This window comes from Wasmannia auropunctata, unplaced genomic scaffold (genome assembly GCF_000956235.1).
Source record: "Wasmannia auropunctata unplaced genomic scaffold, wasmannia.A_1.0 LD335634.1, whole genome shotgun sequence".
Taxonomy (NCBI): domain Eukaryota; kingdom Metazoa; phylum Arthropoda; class Insecta; order Hymenoptera; family Formicidae; genus Wasmannia; species Wasmannia auropunctata.
The window spans coordinates 308262-330117 of NW_012027256.1; the positions used below are offsets into that span (position 1 = coordinate 308262).

At 39.0% G+C, this 21856-nt stretch overlaps 1 protein-coding gene across 1 annotated transcript in view; it reads left to right on the plus strand.

Moving 5' to 3' along the window:
- LOC105456540 (protein unc-80 homolog) overlaps positions 1-21856 on the plus strand; it is a 25673-nt gene continuing 3817 nt past the window's right edge. The window contains 48 exon segments of the mRNA XM_011700649.1: positions 1-682; positions 783-831; positions 1762-1788; positions 2375-2395; positions 2583-2728; positions 2803-2950; positions 3024-3255; positions 3450-3523; positions 3606-3695; positions 3778-3855; positions 3923-4068; positions 4174-4431; positions 4603-4775; positions 4836-4886; positions 4889-5034; positions 5243-5394; positions 6378-6407; positions 7667-7796; positions 7987-8178; positions 8244-8385; positions 8561-8935; positions 9525-9942; positions 10538-10661; positions 10744-10939; positions 11020-11161; positions 11281-11390; positions 11528-11718; positions 11805-12020; positions 12106-12241; positions 12328-12597; positions 12705-12959; positions 13205-13691; positions 13926-14565; positions 14755-14935; positions 15000-15181; positions 15259-15507; positions 15591-15864; positions 15956-16260; positions 16383-16808; positions 16888-17106; positions 17191-17336; positions 17417-17729; positions 17919-18239; positions 18341-18611; positions 18709-18909; positions 19109-19459; positions 19654-19926; positions 20249-20347. Coding sequence (XP_011698951.1) covers positions 597-682; positions 783-831; positions 1762-1788; positions 2375-2395; positions 2583-2728; positions 2803-2950; positions 3024-3255; positions 3450-3523; positions 3606-3695; positions 3778-3855; positions 3923-4068; positions 4174-4431; positions 4603-4775; positions 4836-4886; positions 4889-5034; positions 5243-5394; positions 6378-6407; positions 7667-7796; positions 7987-8178; positions 8244-8385; positions 8561-8935; positions 9525-9942; positions 10538-10661; positions 10744-10939; positions 11020-11161; positions 11281-11390; positions 11528-11718; positions 11805-12020; positions 12106-12241; positions 12328-12597; positions 12705-12959; positions 13205-13691; positions 13926-14565; positions 14755-14935; positions 15000-15181; positions 15259-15507; positions 15591-15864; positions 15956-16260; positions 16383-16808; positions 16888-17106; positions 17191-17336; positions 17417-17729; positions 17919-18239; positions 18341-18611; positions 18709-18909; positions 19109-19459; positions 19654-19926; positions 20249-20347 — 9742 coding nt within the window. The 5' untranslated portion in view covers positions 1-596.

Below are 21856 nucleotides of genomic sequence, written 5' to 3' on the forward strand. Positions count from 1 at the left end.
AGTCCTCCCTTCAGTTACACGCTATCCCGGCGCCGGGGTGCATACCCGCGTCGCGCAGGGATATCCACGGGGAAATGACGGAAGTGTGTTACTAGGCCGAGTGGCACACGTGATTACTCTCTCTTCTTCGGTGCGGCGCTACCCTTCGGCAACATCATGCCCGGCGTCGGCGTTTTCCGGCGGCTGCGTCCAACGAGCCGACGATAATATCGCGTGCGATGATTGTGCCTTTTCGTGGCGTGAAATGAATTTCCCTCTCGCAAGAGAGGGAAGTGCGTGCGAGTCACTTGGCACGAGTAGACGAAATTTTTATCTTGCGGGTTGTCGATTTCTATGCGTGCGTCGACGACTCCGACGTTCCCCAATCGGGGATTGATCCACTCCGGCTGATGGAGTGTTGTTGACTCTACCGAGGGTGTGTGCAGGACATAGGCGTAATATTAGCGGTTCATGTTGGATCTGGTCTGGTGAGGTGAGACACGTGGTAGCGATGGCAGCACCAATGATTTTACTAATTATTACACCGTGTTCGATTAATTAAACTCAATCTCGTTCGTTCGCGATCTCGAAACATTTTAGTGATATTTAAAGCAATCATGGATAAACGGCGGTCCATGGACGGGGGAACGCAAGAGTATCCTCTGCCTATTCCGGTTCAGATGTTTCTTTGGCGTCACATAAGGTCAGCTGATTGCATAGAATCCTTATCATTTTTCAAGAAAATATTGACGTGTCCATATTTATTTTAAAATAGGCGTCTGATCCATTTTGTTAATTTTCAGGCCATTTATTCGAGCTAAGCTAGGAAAACTTCACGAAGCATCTTGCACGGTAACAACTGTTTCAATATTCCAAATATTGTTTAGATTGTAAGAGAAAACAATAAAAATCACTTTATTATTAGAGACACTTAATTATAAAATGTGAAAATTTCCTGCGAGCAAAATTCATCAAGACGATTGATAAAAAAAAAAGAATATTCGCGATCGTTTTGCGATATTAATAGTCGCTAATATTACCAATGTATTATATCGCCAATGTTTCCAATATTATTGATCCTGACACATCGATCCAATCGGACGAATATTTCCGTGAATATAAAATTGCTTTTACTCTACTGTATAAAAAAACTTCCGTTCCGTCTCGATTTCCGCTTTCCGTAATCATCTCTGCTAAAATAATTGTGTGCTTCTTGTTCAGAGCCTGCTTCATATGTCTATACTAACGTAATATTATACTATTTATTTCGTATTTTCAATATATTTTGGATTACAATGTTTTATAAAGACTGGCACCTCGTCACAATGCTTATCATTCTTTCAAGAAAAATGTGAAAATATATTAATTTTCGATTTTATGTATTTTACTCTTACATCATGTACATTTAGGAAGCTATTTACAGATATAATAAACCGTTAACCCGGAGACTCTCAGGGCTTGTAACGTCATATACATGTGATACGTGTGTTATATTTATATACTCCTACTCTTTTTAAATTAAAAAAACAATATTTTCTTGTATATATACTCAATGGACATATTTTACATTTCCTTTCCTGGTATTCTATTCCGTATACCTTTAATTTGCGTTGAACCTTAAGAGCATATATTGTCCCTGCCTGATTTATGCGAAAGTAATTGGGGATTTAATACAATGCATACAATTGATTGTTTCTACCTATTACCTTTATGCTAATATCTGCTTTACTCGCACTAATAAAATATCCTCTCCACGCGGCCGCCTCCACGTGTCACCTGCAGTTCTGTCAACACGCGCCAGGCCATCATGTAAGTTGGCTTGCCCGTTTAATATCTGCCTGTGAGCTCGCACGCAAGCCTACTTTCGTGTCTGATGTATTATATTCTGTAGTTTTAACATCCTCACATCTTTCGCATGTTTGTTCGCCTCTTGTGATCAGACAAAAACAGTAATAGATGTACCGCATTACACATTATTTCTCCAACACAACCTGAAATAAAATTACAATAATGTAGTCAAACATAATTGTACGTTTACATTGAAGAGAATATATTACTTACTATAGTTTGATTTTAACACAGTTTGATTCGCGATATTATTAATTTCTAGACAATTTATGCTTTGCTATATTAAAAGTTAGCACATGCACATTGTTATAACTGAGCAAGTAACATATCTATATCAGTATCTGCACGATTAAGCAAAAAATTTACACGATTATATATTTATTATTAAATACAATAACGTTACACTTAGTTTCGTTCGTAGCCAATCACAAAAATTACTGTTTTAATTCATTCATATTCTGTTAATTTTTTTATCTTAAACTATTTTATGTTAATGTCATCATTTTTCTACTAATGTTATTTATTTATTCCCAAAATGCTCGCACAGGAAATGAAGGAAGCGTGCACGGTCAGTATGCGTATTCTCTAAAAAAAGAAAACATGAAATACTAGAATAATCAGTTATTAATTATTATCTGTTTTAAAAAAATCGATATATATTAAACACTATTTCTATAAACTTGCAATCGATGACGTTGAAAGAGTAGCAAGCTATTAAGCTTCTATTAAAGCATTTCTCTTTCTTTTTTCTATAGTGCCTTGAAAGGGTTTTAGTACAGGATCTTCACAATGATCTGACACCCTCGTTGAGCGAGATATTGAGAAGTGTGCCACGTTGGCGTTTAATTCAGGCCGCTCTTCCTTACGTTCTCCACGCTACGGCTAGTCTCTTGCACAATAGGTGAACCACACTTGAGCAGCATATAATCTCTCCAGGCTTCCTTGAATTTTTCACGTAAATCGTTAATCTTTCAGGAAGGATTTTCAGACCCTCGGCACGATGGAAACGACTCTTCTTTACATTCTTCACTGGATACTTTTGGATTCAGCTGAAGAATGCGCGGAGAACGAGGCCGACCCGTCGAATCCTTTTTTCTACTTGTTTCCGATACCTACCATGACTGTAAGTTATCGAAATCTCGCCTCTCTTTGGGATTCGATAGAACATAAATTACGACAATGACCTCTTTTTTCAGCTCTTCATCTATCTATTTGCACCTCTGTGCAATCACTTAAAAGACATTGATTTTAAGACGAATTTACGATTGGAGAACGGCCTAAAAATATGGTCTGCCATGTACGAATGCCGGCATCCGGATACAACTTGCTTTACAGCGCATTGTCGTGCCAAGCCGCGCATTTATTGGAGCCAATCCTTCAAGTCCGCCAAGCATCACATGTTGTCGGATGACGTTTTCGTTGGCGGAAGTGAGTCCACTTTGATTTATTAAAACAGAATTCTATATATTCGTATATTGTAATATGTTTCTATAAAAATAATATTATAAGATATATCTGTTAAAAGATATCTTATAATTGATAATATTGCCGTTCTATTTAATTTAGTACATCTGTTTCTTAATCGTATTACTTTTCTCTTTAATGGAATATTGTTATTGTAGATGTAGAAAGTCCACCTAGCCAATCGACCTCGGAACAAAGCGCTCCGCTGCCTTCGAGAGCAATTGACGAAGATGTAAGTTTACAATCCAATGAGACAAGCGTTATCAAAGTTTTGTAATTGTAAACGAAAAGTAATTTTATAAAAATAATAACAGCAGCAGAGTACTTGGCTGTCGTCACCGAAGGACACGGTTTTCCCGGAAACGATCCCTGAGGAAAACTCCGGTGCAGAGGACGAGCACGTGGTAAATTTATAATTGTGTGATGAAAATTGATTGAAAAATTTACATTATTATTAAAATAATATTATCTCTTTTATTACGCTAGGTAATATTCAGATTACCATCTTTGACTGAATCGGAGAGAATGCTCGATGGGGTAAAAGAAGTCTCCACTATATTCGCAGTGAGTTACACGAGGTAATGTCTCGAGGCTGAGCGCAGGGCAAATAATATTTTTATGGCTACCGCAGGGCGAGGCCAGCATCTTTCACGTCGCGATGGGCAGGACGACCACCTCCTCGAGATCTACGATAGAACAGTTCACGATAGAACAGGTCACGGCAATTTCTGGATTGGACACGTGCAAACAGTATCATGGAAAAGCTACGAGAACCGGGTCAGTTAAGCTTCATAACTATAACTTTCATTTGATCATCAAAATAATTTATTTTTATTAAGAAAAAAATAACTCTCGTGTCTGAATCATGCCTTTCCTGATTAGAGGTATGGACAGGGAGAAAGAGGAGAGAATTAAAACGGAAAAAGAAGCGCAGGAGACTTCGAAAACGCGCGGAAGTTTCTCAATACAACGTCAAACAGCAACTGATACATCTACAACCGAGCGCACCACCGGTTCTACATTCGTCGATTCGGACGTTCGTGCGGCAACCTTTCTAGACGTGGCCACTTTGAGATGTCTGTTCGTGCCTCAATGGCAGGAGGAAGGCGTTCACTGGGCTCTTCAATTTTTCTATTATCGGTCAGTTAGCTTAGCTCGCGCGAATTAGAATCAATGCTATTTCGAAAATTAATGTACTGATTTTATGCCTTCTTAACTCACTCGCTATATTAAAATAATTCCGATATAAAAATAAACATCTGAAAAAATAATGCTATTATATGGATGGCTCTTGGAATTTATATATCGTAGGCTACGAAGAATCAACGAAGAAACCTCGGTGCAACAGATGCCACGTCGCCGGAGCAACTCCTTGCCTATACCGAAAATCGAAGTCTCGTTTTATCAGAGCCCCGAGAGTAAGAAGAAGGATGTAAAGGATTTTATCGAGGTGCCCGACACGCGCGATGCCTCTTTGACAACGGGTATGTATTCGCGATGATTTTTGTCATCTAAGGACAAATCCTTTCTCTTCTTTCGTGTAGACTTGGTCACATTTTCAGATTTATCATACGCGAAGGCCAAGAAGGCGAATCGAGGCATACCAGACGCGCCAGCGAGAAGACGAAAAAGCGCATGAAAATGGCCGATCTTAAGGCCTTTGTGGAAACAAAACTTCTCTCGAAGTCGGAGAAGGCACTTGAGAAAATTGGCCAGGAAGAACCCAAAATGTTATTCGAGCAGGTAAATGATCAAATGTTTTAATTGCTTGATAATAATAACAAAAGAAAGTAATAATTTATTTTACTTTTGCACAAATCATAGCCAAATCCATTCGTCATTTCATTAGTTCTTGTAATGTCTCTAGATTATCTTTTTAGATTCCTATCTAAAAGTTAAAGGATTTAATATAATATCTGTACTAATATTTATTTGTAACATTGATTTTTAGGAACGTCATACAAGTCTTGATACTGGAGAGGATCATTTGACTGGAGGATCGAGACCAACTTCGGCCAGTTCGAAGATTTTTGAGGCAAAGGACATCGATTACATGAAGCATCCTACGAATCTAATCAAAGGGAAGAGTATGCCGAGTTTAAGGTAGGCGCTGCTGGCTTTACTTGAGAAAAAAAAACAATAGAGAACTTCGACATTATACGATTTTTTTCTCTCTTTAATTTTCAATCTTTTTCATTCGCACGTAAATAAGCGCGTTTTATGATTGTTATACTAACTGACATAATTTTTATTATTTTTTAATTTACTGAATAACATTTTACACAATTTTAATTGTGTGTTTTTAATTCTCAATAAAAAGATAATTATAAGTATATATATAGCGCATATTTACACGCGAACATATTTTTATAGGCTAGTCTAAGAAATTATTTACAATTATATATCTATATCTTAATTGTGTGAAAACAATAATAGACAAGAGGAACGTAGTTATGTTTAGACTTACTGTATGTAATGAGACGAGCAAGAATGTTTAGAGCAAGAAATTTTTTTGCGGGTCTAGAAGATCAGAGAATCAATGTTGGATAATAAAAAAACAGATATACTTATATGCGTACAATATTCCAAAAATTCTTCTTGTTGTTTTTACAATTGAATATCATAACAAACATATTTTAAATTTTTATATACTTTTTGTTGCAATTATATTGATCAAAAATACTGAAAATTAGATGCAATTTTTATCCAACACTGACTAAATCTCGAACAATATTTTCGACCATAAATCGGGCGAATGATGCATATGTACAGATTTATTTGTAATTCCCCCGATTTATAGTACAAATTTTCTAGAATTTAATACAGTTTTTTTTAAATATGTTCTTTTTGTTAAAATAATAACGATGTGTCTTAATGGAAGCAATTTATGTTACTTATTGGAAGTTAGATGTAATTAGTCTGATATATGGTCCAAGAATGTAGCTCGTACAATTAACCTTCTCCGACAATTAATCCAGCGCTTAAATATTGATAAGCCTATCGTAATACTTATGCGTAATGGTCTTTCTCTGTGTGTGTCTCTTTTCTCTCTCTCGTTCGCCCTTTCACCCCGAACTCGTGCTCAGCTGCTTGATTAACGAGCTGACCGCGGGAGGGTAAGTCATCAACGTCATTCGGAGGAAGTTCCGTACTGCAGCTCAGTTCACACGCTTCTTTTACGAGCTTCCTGCTTTCGGTAGGGCGCACTTTTACCCCTTTAATAACACACCGAAATTCAGTCGCATCGGCACATCGGCAAGAATCCACGAAGGCACATGAGGCACATCACCAAACCCGCTCCGCGTATATTATAATTGACAAATAATAATTTTTTAACTAATCATTTATGTAATAATTTCGATTCTTTAATAATAATTTATGTTTTGTTAAGTTTTTCGTACATAAAATCGTTCCCTTTCTCATTCTATCTCATTCCAGCTTTTTAACATTTACACACGAGATAATAATTTTCTAATCGTCGAAATCAATGACTATTTATTTATGACATCTTTATATATTTTATACTTTATATCTTTATATATTATTTTACAACATTTAAAAATATGTATAATTTATATTTTATTACATTAAAATTATATTGCACTAATTAAAACCCATTATCAAAGTTAATAAATTTTTCCTCATTTTGCTTTTATAATCTATTATTTTACATTCCAGCATAATCCTAATAGATATAAATCAGAAGATTACATTGTAGAAACATCCTCGTTTTACATATTTATGCATGTATACAATGAAGTACATCAGAAATCGAATAACGTTGCCCTTTGATCTTTTAATTTAAAATTGTTGATATAAGGATTAATATATTTTTAGTTTCTTAATAAACAAATAAAAATCCCGTCTTATTGCTTTCAATTTATTTAAAAGAATTGATGACAACAGTCTAATTGTAAGATATATGTGAATCATTTAGTATTTTAACAGTTTTCTCAAATATATTTAGAAAAGAAATAAAAACAATTTTTCTAATAATCCATCTTTACATGTATTAAATTTAATTAACTTCAATGCTAATTTTTAGTACAAATATTAATGTTCAATTTATTTTTCTAGAACCGAACCACCTTTTTTTTCTTTATGTATTTGAAAGTTTTTAAATATATATCTTTTGTTCTGATTATATACTGATTTTCGATTTTATACTGTTAGCCTCGTGATTATCTGGGCAACGTTGATACGAAAAGTTGTTAAAAATCATCGTGCATGTGTCGACGGAACAGGCGCACGATCGTAGATCGAAATCATAAAAGCGAGATCATAGTGCTTGACTAGGGCTCGCGTTGGCAATTTGGCATGAGGATATTCGAAACGACACCATCAAATTGGACTTCTGATCTACGCTGTTTTATAGGTACATCGGCGATACTCGCATCGAGAGGAAGCAGAGTCGGTTTTACAGTCAGTCCTACACCGCGCCGAACCCTATTATCACCGTCACGGAACACACGCCAACCCCATCCCCCGATTACATGAAGCGTCAGGTAAAGAAACCTGCAATTTTCTGCAAAGTACGATGGTATCTTTAATTTTCTTTCCCGTTTATCCCACTTGTTTATCCCACACACAGGATACAATTTAATAGCATGATCGTTGCTAATTATTCTTGGAACTAATATTACATTAATTATTTAATATTCATATTTTTTAAGCATCTGATTATTTTCTCTTCAGGGATCTATCGACAGTCAGTTAGATATCATCAGCGTCCAAGGCAGTCGTTTGTGTTCTGAGAGGAAACCCAGTCTCACGAGGTCTCAGACGGATTCCAATATCACTTACATGAGCGACGAAGTGCCGGAAGCTCCGGGCTCCGCGTGTTACATCACCAAGGAAGGCGATGTTGATCTTCAAGTCGTCTTGAAGGTAATTGCAAAATATGAAACATTGCATTTTCTCAATTTTTTTGATTACACACGTATTTTGTCTAGGCGATACACTTTGTTGCTTTGCGAGATAGTACCACCTGTACGCCGCGAGTCTGCGAGATTATGCTGAACTTGATGGAGCTCTTAATGGACATGGGAGTGATGAAGCATTGCCTGCGAGAGGAGGCCATCGGCAGTAATGCAGGCATGAAATTAGATTAATTAAACATATTATTTATATTTGAATGAAATAGAATTTTAAGTAACTTAACTTTGTATCTTTTAAGAATTTATATTTTTCGCGGTTCTTTTAATAATGAGAATAAAATGAAAGATTTGTTACATAATTATGTTCAAGTCAGTGTTACTTCTCGTGTCAGGATCTGGTACGGGGATCGACAATAAGTCGGAAACAGGAAAGAAGCAGGATTCGCCGACGGAACAGGAACATAGATACGATCTGAGTGGCAAGGGCAAGCCGACCGCTCACAATCTCCTCATGAACTGCGTGATCCGAGTGTTGAGGCATCTAGGCTGCCCGCACGGTTGCTTGGACGGGGTACGCGGGCCTCAGGCTGATATCTGCCGCTCCCAGGGTCAGACTATCCTGACGAAACTGCATCGCGCGAGCTCCCGTCAATTCTCGCGATTTTTACGAATGATGGTACGAGAGCAGCCGTTGACGGAAATCTTGGACTTCTTTCACGCGTATGTTGGATACTGCGTCGATCCGAGTTCATTGCTGTCGCCGCTTAGTGAGTAACACTTAAATGCAAATTTAAAAAAAGATGCTATTATACTTGACCCAGTAAACGGGAAAGGATTAAAATAAATTAAAATTGTTTAATTTATGGATTGAAATGGACTTGGCCTCCGTGAAAATGAATGCATTTCTATTTTTTTATAATACAAATATAATATAATATTGTTTTGGATTTAGATGAATTGAAACAATGCACTTCCTAGTCACAATTTTTAATTGAATAACATTCACGATCCATTTTCACAAAGAAACTTTTTTGAAGTTAATCAAATTGAAAAAACTGCATTTCCTATATAGAATTTTGAATTAATCAGTATTCACAATTTACTTTTTAAAGCTGAATTTTTTTGGATTGAATAGCATAGAAAATGTGCTTCATGCAATTCCTAAATGAATACAAAGGCATTGGGCATTGAAATGGATTCAGATTTTTAGAAGTACGCATTCGCAAACGTTGATATGAATTTTTTCAATCTGTTTCAATCCATTCTCGTTTACTGGGGAACTATATTGTGCACAGAAAAATAGATTTTTTATTTTATCTTAATGTAAAAGACTCGGTTTTTTAATCTTCTTCTCAGATCAGAAAAGAATGTCGGGAAAATCGCCGGATGTGGCATCTCAAAGTGGCTACGCGACGAACTTCGGCGCCGGCGGAAGCGGGGTCGGCACTTCGGGCGGCAGCGGCGGCAACGTCATCACGACGGCGAGCGGCGTCGCGACGTCGTACAACGCCGGCGGTTACGGGTCGCGCGGTATCGAGGGTCAGATCGTGGCCTGCGTGTTCAAGGTCCTGGTTACACGCCTCATCGGTTCCACAAAGCAGCTGAAGGCGCAGGAGAACATCAACCTTTACTGCGACGTGCGACAACTGATGACATACGTCAAGGAGGCGCACGGTGGTATCTTCCGACGGGTCGCTCTGAGCGGGATCCTGGATTCCGCGGATCGGCCGAATAAACGATGCAACAGCAACATGCAGACAACGCGTGTTATTAGGTTCGTAGGACCTAAATATGAACATCTTAATAATAATAAATCAAGTAATTTTGTTCACTGAGAAAAAAAATTTGTTAAAATAAAATAAATATATTTCTTTAAACGTACTTTTCTTAAGTGAAAGAAACGTTTAACAGATTGAAAAAAATATTTATATATTCAAAGTAACTTTTAAAAACAATTATAAAGTAAGTTGAGTTTTTTTTAATTTAAAAAAGATCTCTTTAATTGGAAATGTTGTAGTATAAAAAGAAATAAACAGTTTCTTTAAAATAAGAAAACGGATTTTTTCAAATATAAAAATTGTAATTAAATAAAGATTTATTTGTTTTAAAACTAAGCAAAATTTAAATAAATTTTTTCTTTAAAATGTTTCTTTCTATTAAGAAACATTCCTCATAATTAAAAAAAAGGATTGACTTAGTTTGAATAAATATTTAAATGTTAGGACTATACAAATAAATCATTCTTTTTAATCAAATAAAATTTTTTTTCTCAGTATTGAAAAATATAATATTACTGAGAAGCAAATAAACGCTTTTCTAAGAATTCTCTCGCAATCTTTTTATACGTTTAATGTTAATTTTTTTCACAGACACATTCATCAATCGGATTTAGAGGAACATGCGGACATCGGTGGAGACACGTGTTTCACCGTTGACGACAGAGGCACGCGAAAGTTCCTCTTTAAGAAGAGGAGCACATCGTCCACTTGCGCTGTAAATATTACGACAATAATCGCACACTATTTACTCTGCTGTCTGTCATTCTGTATAGTATTAAAAGGCTTTAACTGGGTAGGCGGGATCGAATTTGCAGAGTCTCCTCGAAACGGAATTGAGCGAGGAAAACGTCAAGATCAGTCAGAGCCCGTTGGGCAATCTGCGCAAAAAACATCACGTATTGACGCCCCGGCAGAGCGAGCGCAACTTAGGTATCGGTGAGCCTTCTCTGATGGGACCGCGGAAATCGACGCGGTTTCAAATCGGTGGTATCGGTGAGCGGCAGGAATTGCGCGTATCATTTGCGGCGCACTGTGAGCCATTATGTGTACTAAGTCATTTCGATCGGTTTTAGTTAATTGGTTCCGGAAGGAGTACAGTCGGACCGATTCTACTGATAGCCACGAGAGCAGCGAGTCGCCTACAGACGGCAGCTTTGTTAGACAACCCAGCTTCCATTACGGCCATCATCGCAGCGCGTCGCGAACCGGTCGCGGGTAGGTCGTTTATTTAAAAGACTATTTAAAAGACCCTGCGTGCCTACATGAATTGTTCTATTATATCGAGGAATGAAGAACAGTGCATACTGAAATATGCGTGTTAATTTTTTTTTTAGAGTTGGTATAACTCTGCAAAAAGCGAAACGTCGGATGGAGGATCAGTTGAATAAAATCGGCTTTGGAAAGAGCAAGAAGAAGGAAAGCATGGAAGAGACACCCGGAAATTGTAAGAGTAGATTTATATACTTGCATTTTACACAAATTTTTTATATATGTACGATTTTATGTTATATTATTTCGTTGCTACAAAACCGCGAATTGATGCTTACTCACCCGTCGGGATATGCATCTGTTTCCGATTAGATTTCAGTCGAAAGAATTCCATGGAGCTCGGCGAGGCTTGCAGAGAGTCCGAGTTCATTGTACTGAAGGAAAGAAGATTGGTACCTCGCTTCGCGGTGTTCGAAGGAATGTTACGATTCTCATTCCTTCTGGAGACCTGCCAACCAGGCTCCGTTCCCGATCCCCATCTAATGGCGTCGCTTCTAGACCTTGTAATAATTACACTTGTATTTTCGCACTTTATATTTTTATGGAATGCGAGAAAAGCTGAAAGCATACTTTAACTGTGTGATTACAGCCATACGCGCCGATAGTATCTCGCGCTTGCCTGATGCTGGAGTGCGCGTATTTGGTGCACCAGTGCAACAAGGGCCACTGGCCCGCGTGGATGAAGCACAATTTCCCCATGTTCCGACCGTCTGTGCCGATAAACAATCGAAACGCCTCCACCGCACTTAGACGCGTTCACATTCTACAACGCACCGCGGGAAAGTTATTTTATCAATGGGCCGAGGTATTTCTTGAGCTTGACAGACACTTCTTCTCTTCACCGAAAGAATCGTTGGACGAAATGAAACATGAGATTCTAATTGAAACAGGCAATAGGAGCGCGCTTGGAAGAGTTCATGGCTGAGGATAAGCAAAATATGGAGCAGGTAACCAGTATAGTGTCTGATGAGAGCAAACAGAGAGACTTGGTTTTGGAAGATGAGGAGGAAGACTTCCTTGATGATGGTACTAGTCCTGTACTTTTAAGATACGAGAGGATTGACTCGGCAGTCAGATGGAGATTTAATAACTTACGATTTTATAACTTTCAGCTAGCATAAATAATTATGGGTCCCAATGCCCGTTCGCGTTACGTCTCGTCGCTTGTGTTCTGCTGCTGGAAGTGACAGCGTTTCTCAGAGAGACTTACCAAACTTTACCGAAGTCGAGTAAACTGTTGACGAAGGAACGTCCGCCGCCCTGGGAAAGGATGTACAGTCGAGAGGCGAACCGACGGTGGAGCGTGGCTCTGTCGTCCATGGGCCACTCGCAGGCGTCCGCGCAGAGCCTTCAATCCATAGCCGGCGATCGCGACGTTGTCGGTTAGTCTGGAATGAGTGTAAAATTAACGAGCGCGTTTTATTCTAAAATGAAAATCATCTTGTTTCATCGGAAGTGTTTGACCGGCAAAAATGTAAATTTATTCCAGCGGAGCGCAAAATCAGTTTTGTCCTCTACGAACCCGATAATGAGTCTGAGGGAAGCAGCAAATCGAATGTTACGATTCAAGGTGAGGAAGCCCAAAATGTCGAGAAGGAGAAGGCAAAGAGGGTGCAGGCACCTCAAAGTAGGCCGTTCCTCCTTCGTCGCAGTACTGCCAGTGCTGCGACTGGCTCGTTTAAAAAGAGAAGCCTTAAACTCCGTCGCAATACCAAGGAGGGCAAAGATACGGAGTGCGAAGCGTGTAAGTAAAGTATTAAAATAAATCATAAAATAAACAAGGCTATTTTATTAAATTATCAATAATTCCCTATGAACGTAATTAATTCTATCTCCAAATTATTCTTTTAAATTATATATTAATTTCAATACAGAATATTATACAATATCATACATTACAGAATTAATTTTGTTACTATCGATAATTATATATGTATATGTCTAAATAATTAATAATAATAATAATAATTAATTACGTTCCATTTATAGATACAGTAAAACGTGCAGATTCGATTCAATCTAAGAGAAAAGTGAGCTCGCTGTCCGATAGAAGCGACACGTCCGAGCCCGGTGTCGCCGGCGAAGTCAGCGGCGACGAATCGCCGGGAATTCTCAGCGACGATCAGCCACCGGAGAGTCCGAGCGACAGTAACGAAACCGACGAGACTAACAAGAATTTTCCGTGGATGAAAGTGCTGGTGCAAGTCGCCAATTCCTTCAATTTTTATTGCTCCCACCAGAACTTCTGTCATCCCTTCTGTCATCGACGACAAATGCGCGCCAGCAGCAGATTGATAAAGTCGGTGAGGAAGATCTACGGAGAGAAATTTGGTATGCTAAACGGCACGGGTTTGTTGGATATTGACACTGATAAGAAGGATGATAAGAAGGACAAACGCAGCCGTAAAGTGTCTGACCAAACTAGCGCGCAGGTGTCGCCTATTCGAAGGAGAGACAGCGTGGGGCGAAAGTACAAGTAATTCAGATTTTTTAAAAATATGCAGCTGCTACATTATTTGTTAATAAAATTAATATTTAACTTATTAAATATGAAATAAATGTTTTATATCAAATTAATGAAATATTATTAATTTATTAAATACTTTTGATTTTTAATATAGAAATGCCAAAAATTAAAAATTTATAAATAACTATCTTTCTTTAAATTACACTTGAATACCTAATGCTGATTTAATAAATATTTTTATAGGATAGAAAAAAATCTAGATGGTTCTCAATCCGGTCGATTAACTCAACCGGATTCTTCAAAAGATCTCGCAGAGCAGGACTCTGAAAGAGGCAAGGAGTCCTTGAGAAGAAGCACAACAAAAATCGATGTTGAAGAAGAGAAGGATAAAGAGCCACCGCCAATCTTGAAATATGTAAAGACTCAAGTAAAGGACGCTTTTCACGCACCTCTGGCCACGTTAATCAAAGGGGCGGTCGTCATGACGGAGGATTTGTTTGTGGAGGTGCTGCCTGTCGCGTGGGAGCTCTTATTGGAGTCCAATCAAGAAGTCGCCGCGTCGGCAGCGGCGCTCTTTATAGTGTCAGCCGTGCGCGCACCGAATCAGGCCAGCGATCTGATGCACAAGGGTCTTCAGCACAGCAACACCAGCGTGCGCATCAATGCCATTTTGCGATTTCAAGTTCTGTGGAAATTGCGATACCAAGTGTGGCCGCGGATGGAGGAGGCGGCTCATCTGACTTTCAAAGTATCTCCGCCAGGTATAGAATTTACTCTGCCCTCGCCGAAGATCGGGATAGAATCCTTGCCGGTGGTCGATCCACCCTGGATGCCCCAGGTCAAAACGAAAGTCGAGGAGGTCACTATCAATCAGGAACATCATGTGAGTGAATAAATATCAAAGAAGAATTAAAGTACTCACGAACTAGTGTGAGCGCATATTTTATTACACAGAATGTTCTTGTTTAGCTATAATTTAGGCCATGAAAAAATTAATAAATACGGGGGAGGGGGGGTTTTTATATTTTCTAAATTAATAGATTACTTGCGACGCGCTCGCTTCTTATTTTAGAGATCTCTAGTGACCGCGACGAAAACGCGGAAAAAGCAGCAGACCGAACTGATCACAAGGGCTCTTCAGGCGCAAGACGACAAGAAGCGGGAGGAGAGAGAAAATTTTCTTATTACGACGATACCGATCACCGTGCAAGCCGCTTACGAGCCCAGTCCAGTAGGGGACGATCACGACGAAGGTATACAATCCATTTCTTTCTGAACATCCTTTGCTTGCAATATTTCTCTCCGTTTTTAATGAAGGAAATGTAGGGGACGAAGATGCTGCTGACACTGTGCCGAGGAATACTCAAACGCATCACGCTCAGTCGGCTCTCTCGTTGTTTCCCTCATCGCTATGTTCAGCGATTGTTCAAATTATTAATCTCCTGGACGATCCAGCGGTCTCCGACGATGGAAATGCGGTGTACGAAGTGGCGTATCAGGTACAAAAATAATAAATTTGTAAGCTGTCATCTCACATGTCTTGATATTTAATAACGTTAATTTATTTTTCTATCAGGTGATCTGGAGTTGCTTGGTGGAAGACAGCGCGCTGTTTCTCCGCTACGTACTGGAACGTCTTACGAGAGAGAAGCAGGAGTTAATGTTCAAGATTCTGAGACACCTTATCAGATTTGTCCCGAAGTTGCCGCAACAGGCTGCGTTCGCGCTGTACAATTATATTATCGGATACGTCATGTTTTATGTCCGCACTCCACACGAGGAGGGCCAAAAGTTGATCGGAACCGCGTTGTCAATTCTGTGGATGGTAAAATATAAGCCTGTTTTTAATCCTTTTTACACGTTCCATTTATTCATTTAATATAGAATTGCCAATAATAATTTTCTCAGGTGGTGCACAGTGTACACGGCATTATGTTCAAAGATCTAAAGCAAATCCTGCGCAAGGAACAATGCGATGCGTCAATTCTACTTACAGCGAATGTTCCATCGGCGAAGAAAATCATCGTTCACGGACCGCAGGATCCTGACGCCGGAGAGATACCCTCGCAGTTTCCGGTCCAAGAGGACACGCAATTTTGTCAGATACTCCGGGAGTCCTTGGACTTTTTTGGTGTCGAGGAATCAAAGCATCACGAGTATTTCCTCGTGGATTACAAAACGCGTGAGCTCTTTATTTATTCTATTTGATTTAACAATAACTTTACTATTCAATAATTTTATTAATACTGATGATACTTTTCGTCAATTTGCAGATCAAATACACAATCCATCGTCGTACGTCAGAGACCACTATTTTTTCAAGAGATCTCAATTCCCGCAAATCGAACTCGTTCACATGAAGCCGGAGGATGCGTTCAATGCATTGCAACGGCAGGAATTGATGCACAAATTCGTAGAAATAGGAAAGGTACTGCTGACCTGGGCGATTCTGAAGAATGTTGATATGGTAGTGCAGAGAGTTGTGTTTCTTCACGAAGAACTCATGAAGCTACCATCGTTTCCGCGAAAGGCATTAGAAGCGGACTTGGATCTGTACAAAGGTGGCGAAATCGGCAGAGTATGTATTTAAGTCTCTTACGCGCTTCAACCTGCTCGATCTAATAATTTATATCAGATCATATCGTTTAAAATAATGTACATAATATTAATAAATAAACATAAAATTCTCTTTGAATTTAGGAACTCCTTGGGTTGGATGTGATGCACAAATTTATGTGGGTCAGACTGATCGCGCGCATGTTCGAGGCCATGGCCGGCAATTTCGCGTATTCCGGTGATATACACCTCTTTCTGAACGTCTTGAACGGCGCCGTGATCATTCACAGCGAGGACTCTTGCATTCTACGCTACGTTGTGGCGACCTACATAAACGCTGCGATGAACTTTAAAAATATCTTCTCGACAAACGGCTACTTGCTAATCATGCCGACCTTACTGCAACTATACTCGACGCATCAGACCAACAAGCTCGTGACGACCACTGTCGAGTACGCCGTCAAGCAATTCTATCTCATGAACCGTAAACCTTTCATTTTACAAATGTTTGGCAGCGTTTCTACCATATTGGACACGGACATGATAAGTGTCCACGGCGAGGCTCATAAGGTTTGCTTTTATTAAATAATAAATAAAAAAACATATGCATGTATTTCTGGAAAATAATATTGGTCGTGATTTTGTTAAGGTTCCATCTACGTGCCTATTTAACTTATTATTGAGTTTGGAAACTCCGTCGCCGGATCCACTCAATATAGGGGAATTAGTGAAGGAAGAAAAGCCTTTGAAAGCGATAGATTTTTGTTATCATGACGAAAACGAAATGGTCGATGTGCTCGACTGTATATCTCTCTGCGTGATGGTGATAGCTTATGCACCTGACTCGATCAGAGGCCAACAGATGCTGGTAAGAAATCCCACGTATAATATTGCCAATTTACAATGTCACAATTTTTATTAAGTGTGTAATGTACATTATATTTTTTTACAGACAATATTGGAGGCAATATTGCCGTGCTACGTTCGACAGATTCAATTACCCACGTACAATAAGGAAGGCAAAACGGAGAAGGAGATAATAAATCAATTGGCAATTGCAGTTAGGACATTAGTCAACAATTCCGAAGCGTTGACAAAGTATGAATTAAATTCGCCACAGTTCGCTTCTTTTCCAATGCTATTTAATAAAATTAATGCCTCATTAATTCTCGCTGCAGGTATTATAATGGTCCGCAGAAATCGAGTCCCGAACATAAAGGTTCCAGTCAACGGAATTACGGCAAAGGTCCGTATTCGCCGGGCTTCGATTTCGAAGAAGACACCCACACGAAATATTTAGAACATTCGAAAGCTCGACACTTTTATGATCGAGACGAGGATTTCCATAAGAACGAGTTCAGAAGACCGCGCGACACTTTGTTAAATATGGTCGGGGATTTTGTGGCTCGCTGTTCCGTTCGTTTGGCAGAGCTTAACAGGAAGTCTCAGGATTCAAAAAATATCGAATTACTGGATTCAAAATGCCATGTGGTAAATTGACGATTATCTTCGTAACATTACTTGCAACGTTTAATTTATCTCTAGACAATGAATTTAATAAGTAACGAAGTAGGATATTCTTTTTTTCATAAAACATAATTTTTCATATTTTTTATTTTTCATACGATTATATTTGCTCCTAGAAAGATTTATGTTTAAAAAATAATTGTTATCATTTAGCGCTTAGCTGACATCGCTCATAGTCTTCTGAAAATTTCTCCATACGACCCGGTTACTATGGGTTGCCGCGGGCTCAAGCGATACATGAACGATATTCTCCCTTCAACCGAGTGGGCGGCCGACGAGATGAGACCGGCGTTAACGCTCATTCTCAGGAGATTGGATAAGACCTTCAGTAAAATACACAAAAAACCGTCGATCAGAAGAAATACCGATTGGGCCGCTGCCAGTGATCTTTTGAAAGGGGTTTACGAAACTCTGGCGAAAAGTCCGTACATCGCGCACTTTCAGTATTTGAAAACGTTGTTGTCCACTTGTCAGGTAGATATTAAAATTATTTTTTCTGCTATTATTCAGATCTACTTTAATTTAATTGAATTTTATTTATTTTCAATTTCAATTAATCGTTAATCTCCTTTCAGGCTTTAATTGTCGGAGACCATCTGTCTGAGGATTTAACTTCAGCCTCCACAGCTGCTCTAATGAGCAAGCTGCCCGCACCACTTCCGCCTCCGCATTTTTGCTCGACGGTGCTACGTCTGATTGCTCTACACGTGATATCCTTCGGCGAGGGATATTCCTTGGAAAATGTTCTCGGCGGTCAGAACATGTTTGCCACTCAGGCTCGCACGGAGAATGCCCTGTTGAACTTGTTGATACCATTATTTCTGCGCGTTGGAACTGGGAGAAAAGGTAAAAAGATCACTGTAACATTCGAGAAAACGACATTACGAATATATCTTATATATTATTTTAAATCATACATATTATCTTAAACTGATGCCTTCAGATGTACCGAAACTGAAACAATCGGACATCTCTTTCGCTTTAACGACCGTACTGAACGCACTTTGGCCGCCGGGTGCGAAACCGATACCACTGATGCAAAGACCACCAACGGATACAAGGACCGGTAGTATAACGTTCACCGCGCGAGATCCAAAAGCTCTGATGAAAACATCATTAACATTATACCAGGTTGCCTTCTTAGGTAAGATTTACATATATAAAGAACATAAATATTAAATACATTTTTGCTAAAATTAGAAAATAAGTTATTATATATAATTTCTTTGATTTTATAATTATTATATATGATTGCTATAAAATTGCTATAAAATTACCGTGCTTGAACGTTACTTTTGCTCTTACAAGCAATTTAGATCTAATGCCTGACTGTTTGATTTTAGCGCTTAAAATAATGACGATATGTTTCGAGACTGAACTGAGAACGGAATGGCGGGTAATTCTACGTGCGATGCGTCTCCTGAATAAGCGCAACGAAGCTTCCACGTACCTCTGGAATTTCATAGAATTTATCGTGACCCACCGCACAGCTCTGTACATTCAAATGCTTCCATTCATCGTCTATAAGATCGGACAAGCACCGATATCCGAGCACGAACGAAACATGCACACCATCATACGCGAGAAGATCAATGGGAGCAGTACCACTGTGCCGAAATCGCGGGGCGCGCTGCTCATGGATCTCATTCACGAGTTGAAGAATCTAAAGCAGGAAATTGAGAATCGAAGATCCGGTTGGTATTTTAGCAATGTTGAAAAATGATCGCACTTATTTCAGTAAAGAATTTTCCCTCGTGTTTCACATTTACTTTCATCCCAATTATTTTACAGCAAACTCGAAAATTTATTTAATCCTAATTCATAAAAATATTTATTTTTAAATTTAAATTAACTTTCCAATCAAGTTTTTTTTTTTAAATCTGTGCAGATGAGATGCAATCGGAACCTAAAAGAAGCGTGGTGGACATACATCCGATAACCGAGAGCCAACAACCGCGCACGCAGAGGCCATCTCTGTTGATGGATCTTTTGACTGGCGATCTGGGATCGAGAGCACACATGAATCGCACGCCCGCCGAGACACCGGTGTCGCATTCCACAGCAGCTCAATCTCATTCGACCCAATCCAACACGAGTAGCACGGTTAAAACAATGCATCACACTCAAGTAACAGCACCTCCGAACGGCACTCGCATTGGTGGTACTACACTATTAATTCCTTTGCATTTCTTATCATAAAACCAATTATCCAGTAATATCTAAAACGTCACAGTAGATATTACGATAAACATGCAATCAGATTAAATTTAAAAAATACGTATATGTTTTATAAATGTGTGTGTGCATTATTGTCGCTATTTTCTGTTTTTTTTTTCGTGTATTTTTTCACGGCTGTATAGTTATATCTCACGGTTGCATAAAAATATGTATATGTTTATAAATGTAATGCATTATTGTCGCTATTTTCTGTTTTTTTTTTCATGTGTCTTTTTCACGACTATAGTAATATCTCACGATTGCAGGATCCGTATCGAGCACCAGTGCCGGATCTGCTACTTTGCGCGAGGCGAGCGAAACGGCCGCCGGGGCGACCTGTGCCGAGCAGCCGTCGTCGACGACAGGTATTCCATTACTTTCGAGAATCCTATAAACCTTCTTTAGAAGGTCCCGAAACTATCGATTATACGATCGATGCGACTGCAAGCCTCTCGCATATGTCTCATTATTGTCGTACGCGCAGTCAGTGCGAAGAATCGCTGACTGCTACCACAGTTGGATCGAGCCATTGTCTATAGACCACTGCCAACAGTCTCTCTCTCTTTCTCTCTCTCTCTCTCTCTCTCTGTCTCTATCTTTCTTTTTCTCTTAGCCACAACGATGATTCTCTTTATCCCTTTACATTCGTGGTTTCTCGCGCGGTTCTTGACGCAATTGTCTTCACTTTATTTTCCCCTTTACAGCGAGGCTTGCAACTTGAAGAATTTTGTCGTTCGCCCTTCGTTTAAGGACGAGAATTCTTGTCTCGGATAGTCCAATGCCGTCCTCACCATCGGAAAACAGATCCCTCGATTAATCGCATACCATTTAAGGCGTCGCTTTAAGACATAAGTCCGTTTGCGCCTCTCTCTCTCTCTTCTCTCTCTTTCTCTCTCTCTTTCTTTCTCTCTCTTTCTCTGGTCGTATTATTGACACATTGATCATTACGTTGCTTCCATTGCTAGCTAGGGAACGGAGGTAAGCAGACCGATTCTACAACTCAATCAATTCTAACACGATCTATGATATATATCCTGCTGGTGTGTGCCCCTCTCATGCTTATCACTTTTTTTGTAATTTTGATCATACCTCGATCGCTCGATCCTGTTTCTTGCGTCGCCTACCTCGGTCTTCGTCCACTTCTTATTGCCTCCTCAACCCACTTTTACCGTGAAACGAGATTGATCAAGTAGATTAAAGTTGGTCACAATGTAATTGTGACAAAAATTTAGGAAAAAGGATCGTAAAATTGTGTAGAGATATTGTTGTACAATAATATACAACGAACTCGTAAAGAAATTGTAGAGCGCGCAATCTTATTTCGCGGTATTTTCTCTTAGAACACTGATATCTCTATTATCGTCTCCTCTATCACGTCTTATACGCAAAACTCATAAGGAACTTATTACATAGCAGTATTTAGACAATGGTAATGTCCAACAGTTGGTACCCTACTAATCGTTGCGTAGTCACTTTCTATTACGTAGTTGCTTCGATGTTCTGTCGCTTTCATCCATTACTCAACGGCACGAAACTAACTGTCATTAATTGTTTTCACAGTTAGAACGACGACAACATCTATCGACAATTCCATATATTGACACTCAATTCCAGGCAGCCTTCTCAGGCCGAAGGACACATTCGATTGATTCCAATTAATTCTTCGAATATCACGAGTCTTCCACTTTGAAATTCTTTGCCCAACTATCGCTTGTTCTGACAATCTTCTTGTAACATAGTGTATCAATTAATATTAATTTAACATACTTTTTTCTAATCGAAGCAACATCGTACAGGTGTTTACAGCAATTCACGTAACTACGTCGTGCGTGTGTTAATATCGTGTAATATTTTGTCTCATTGGAATTCTCATC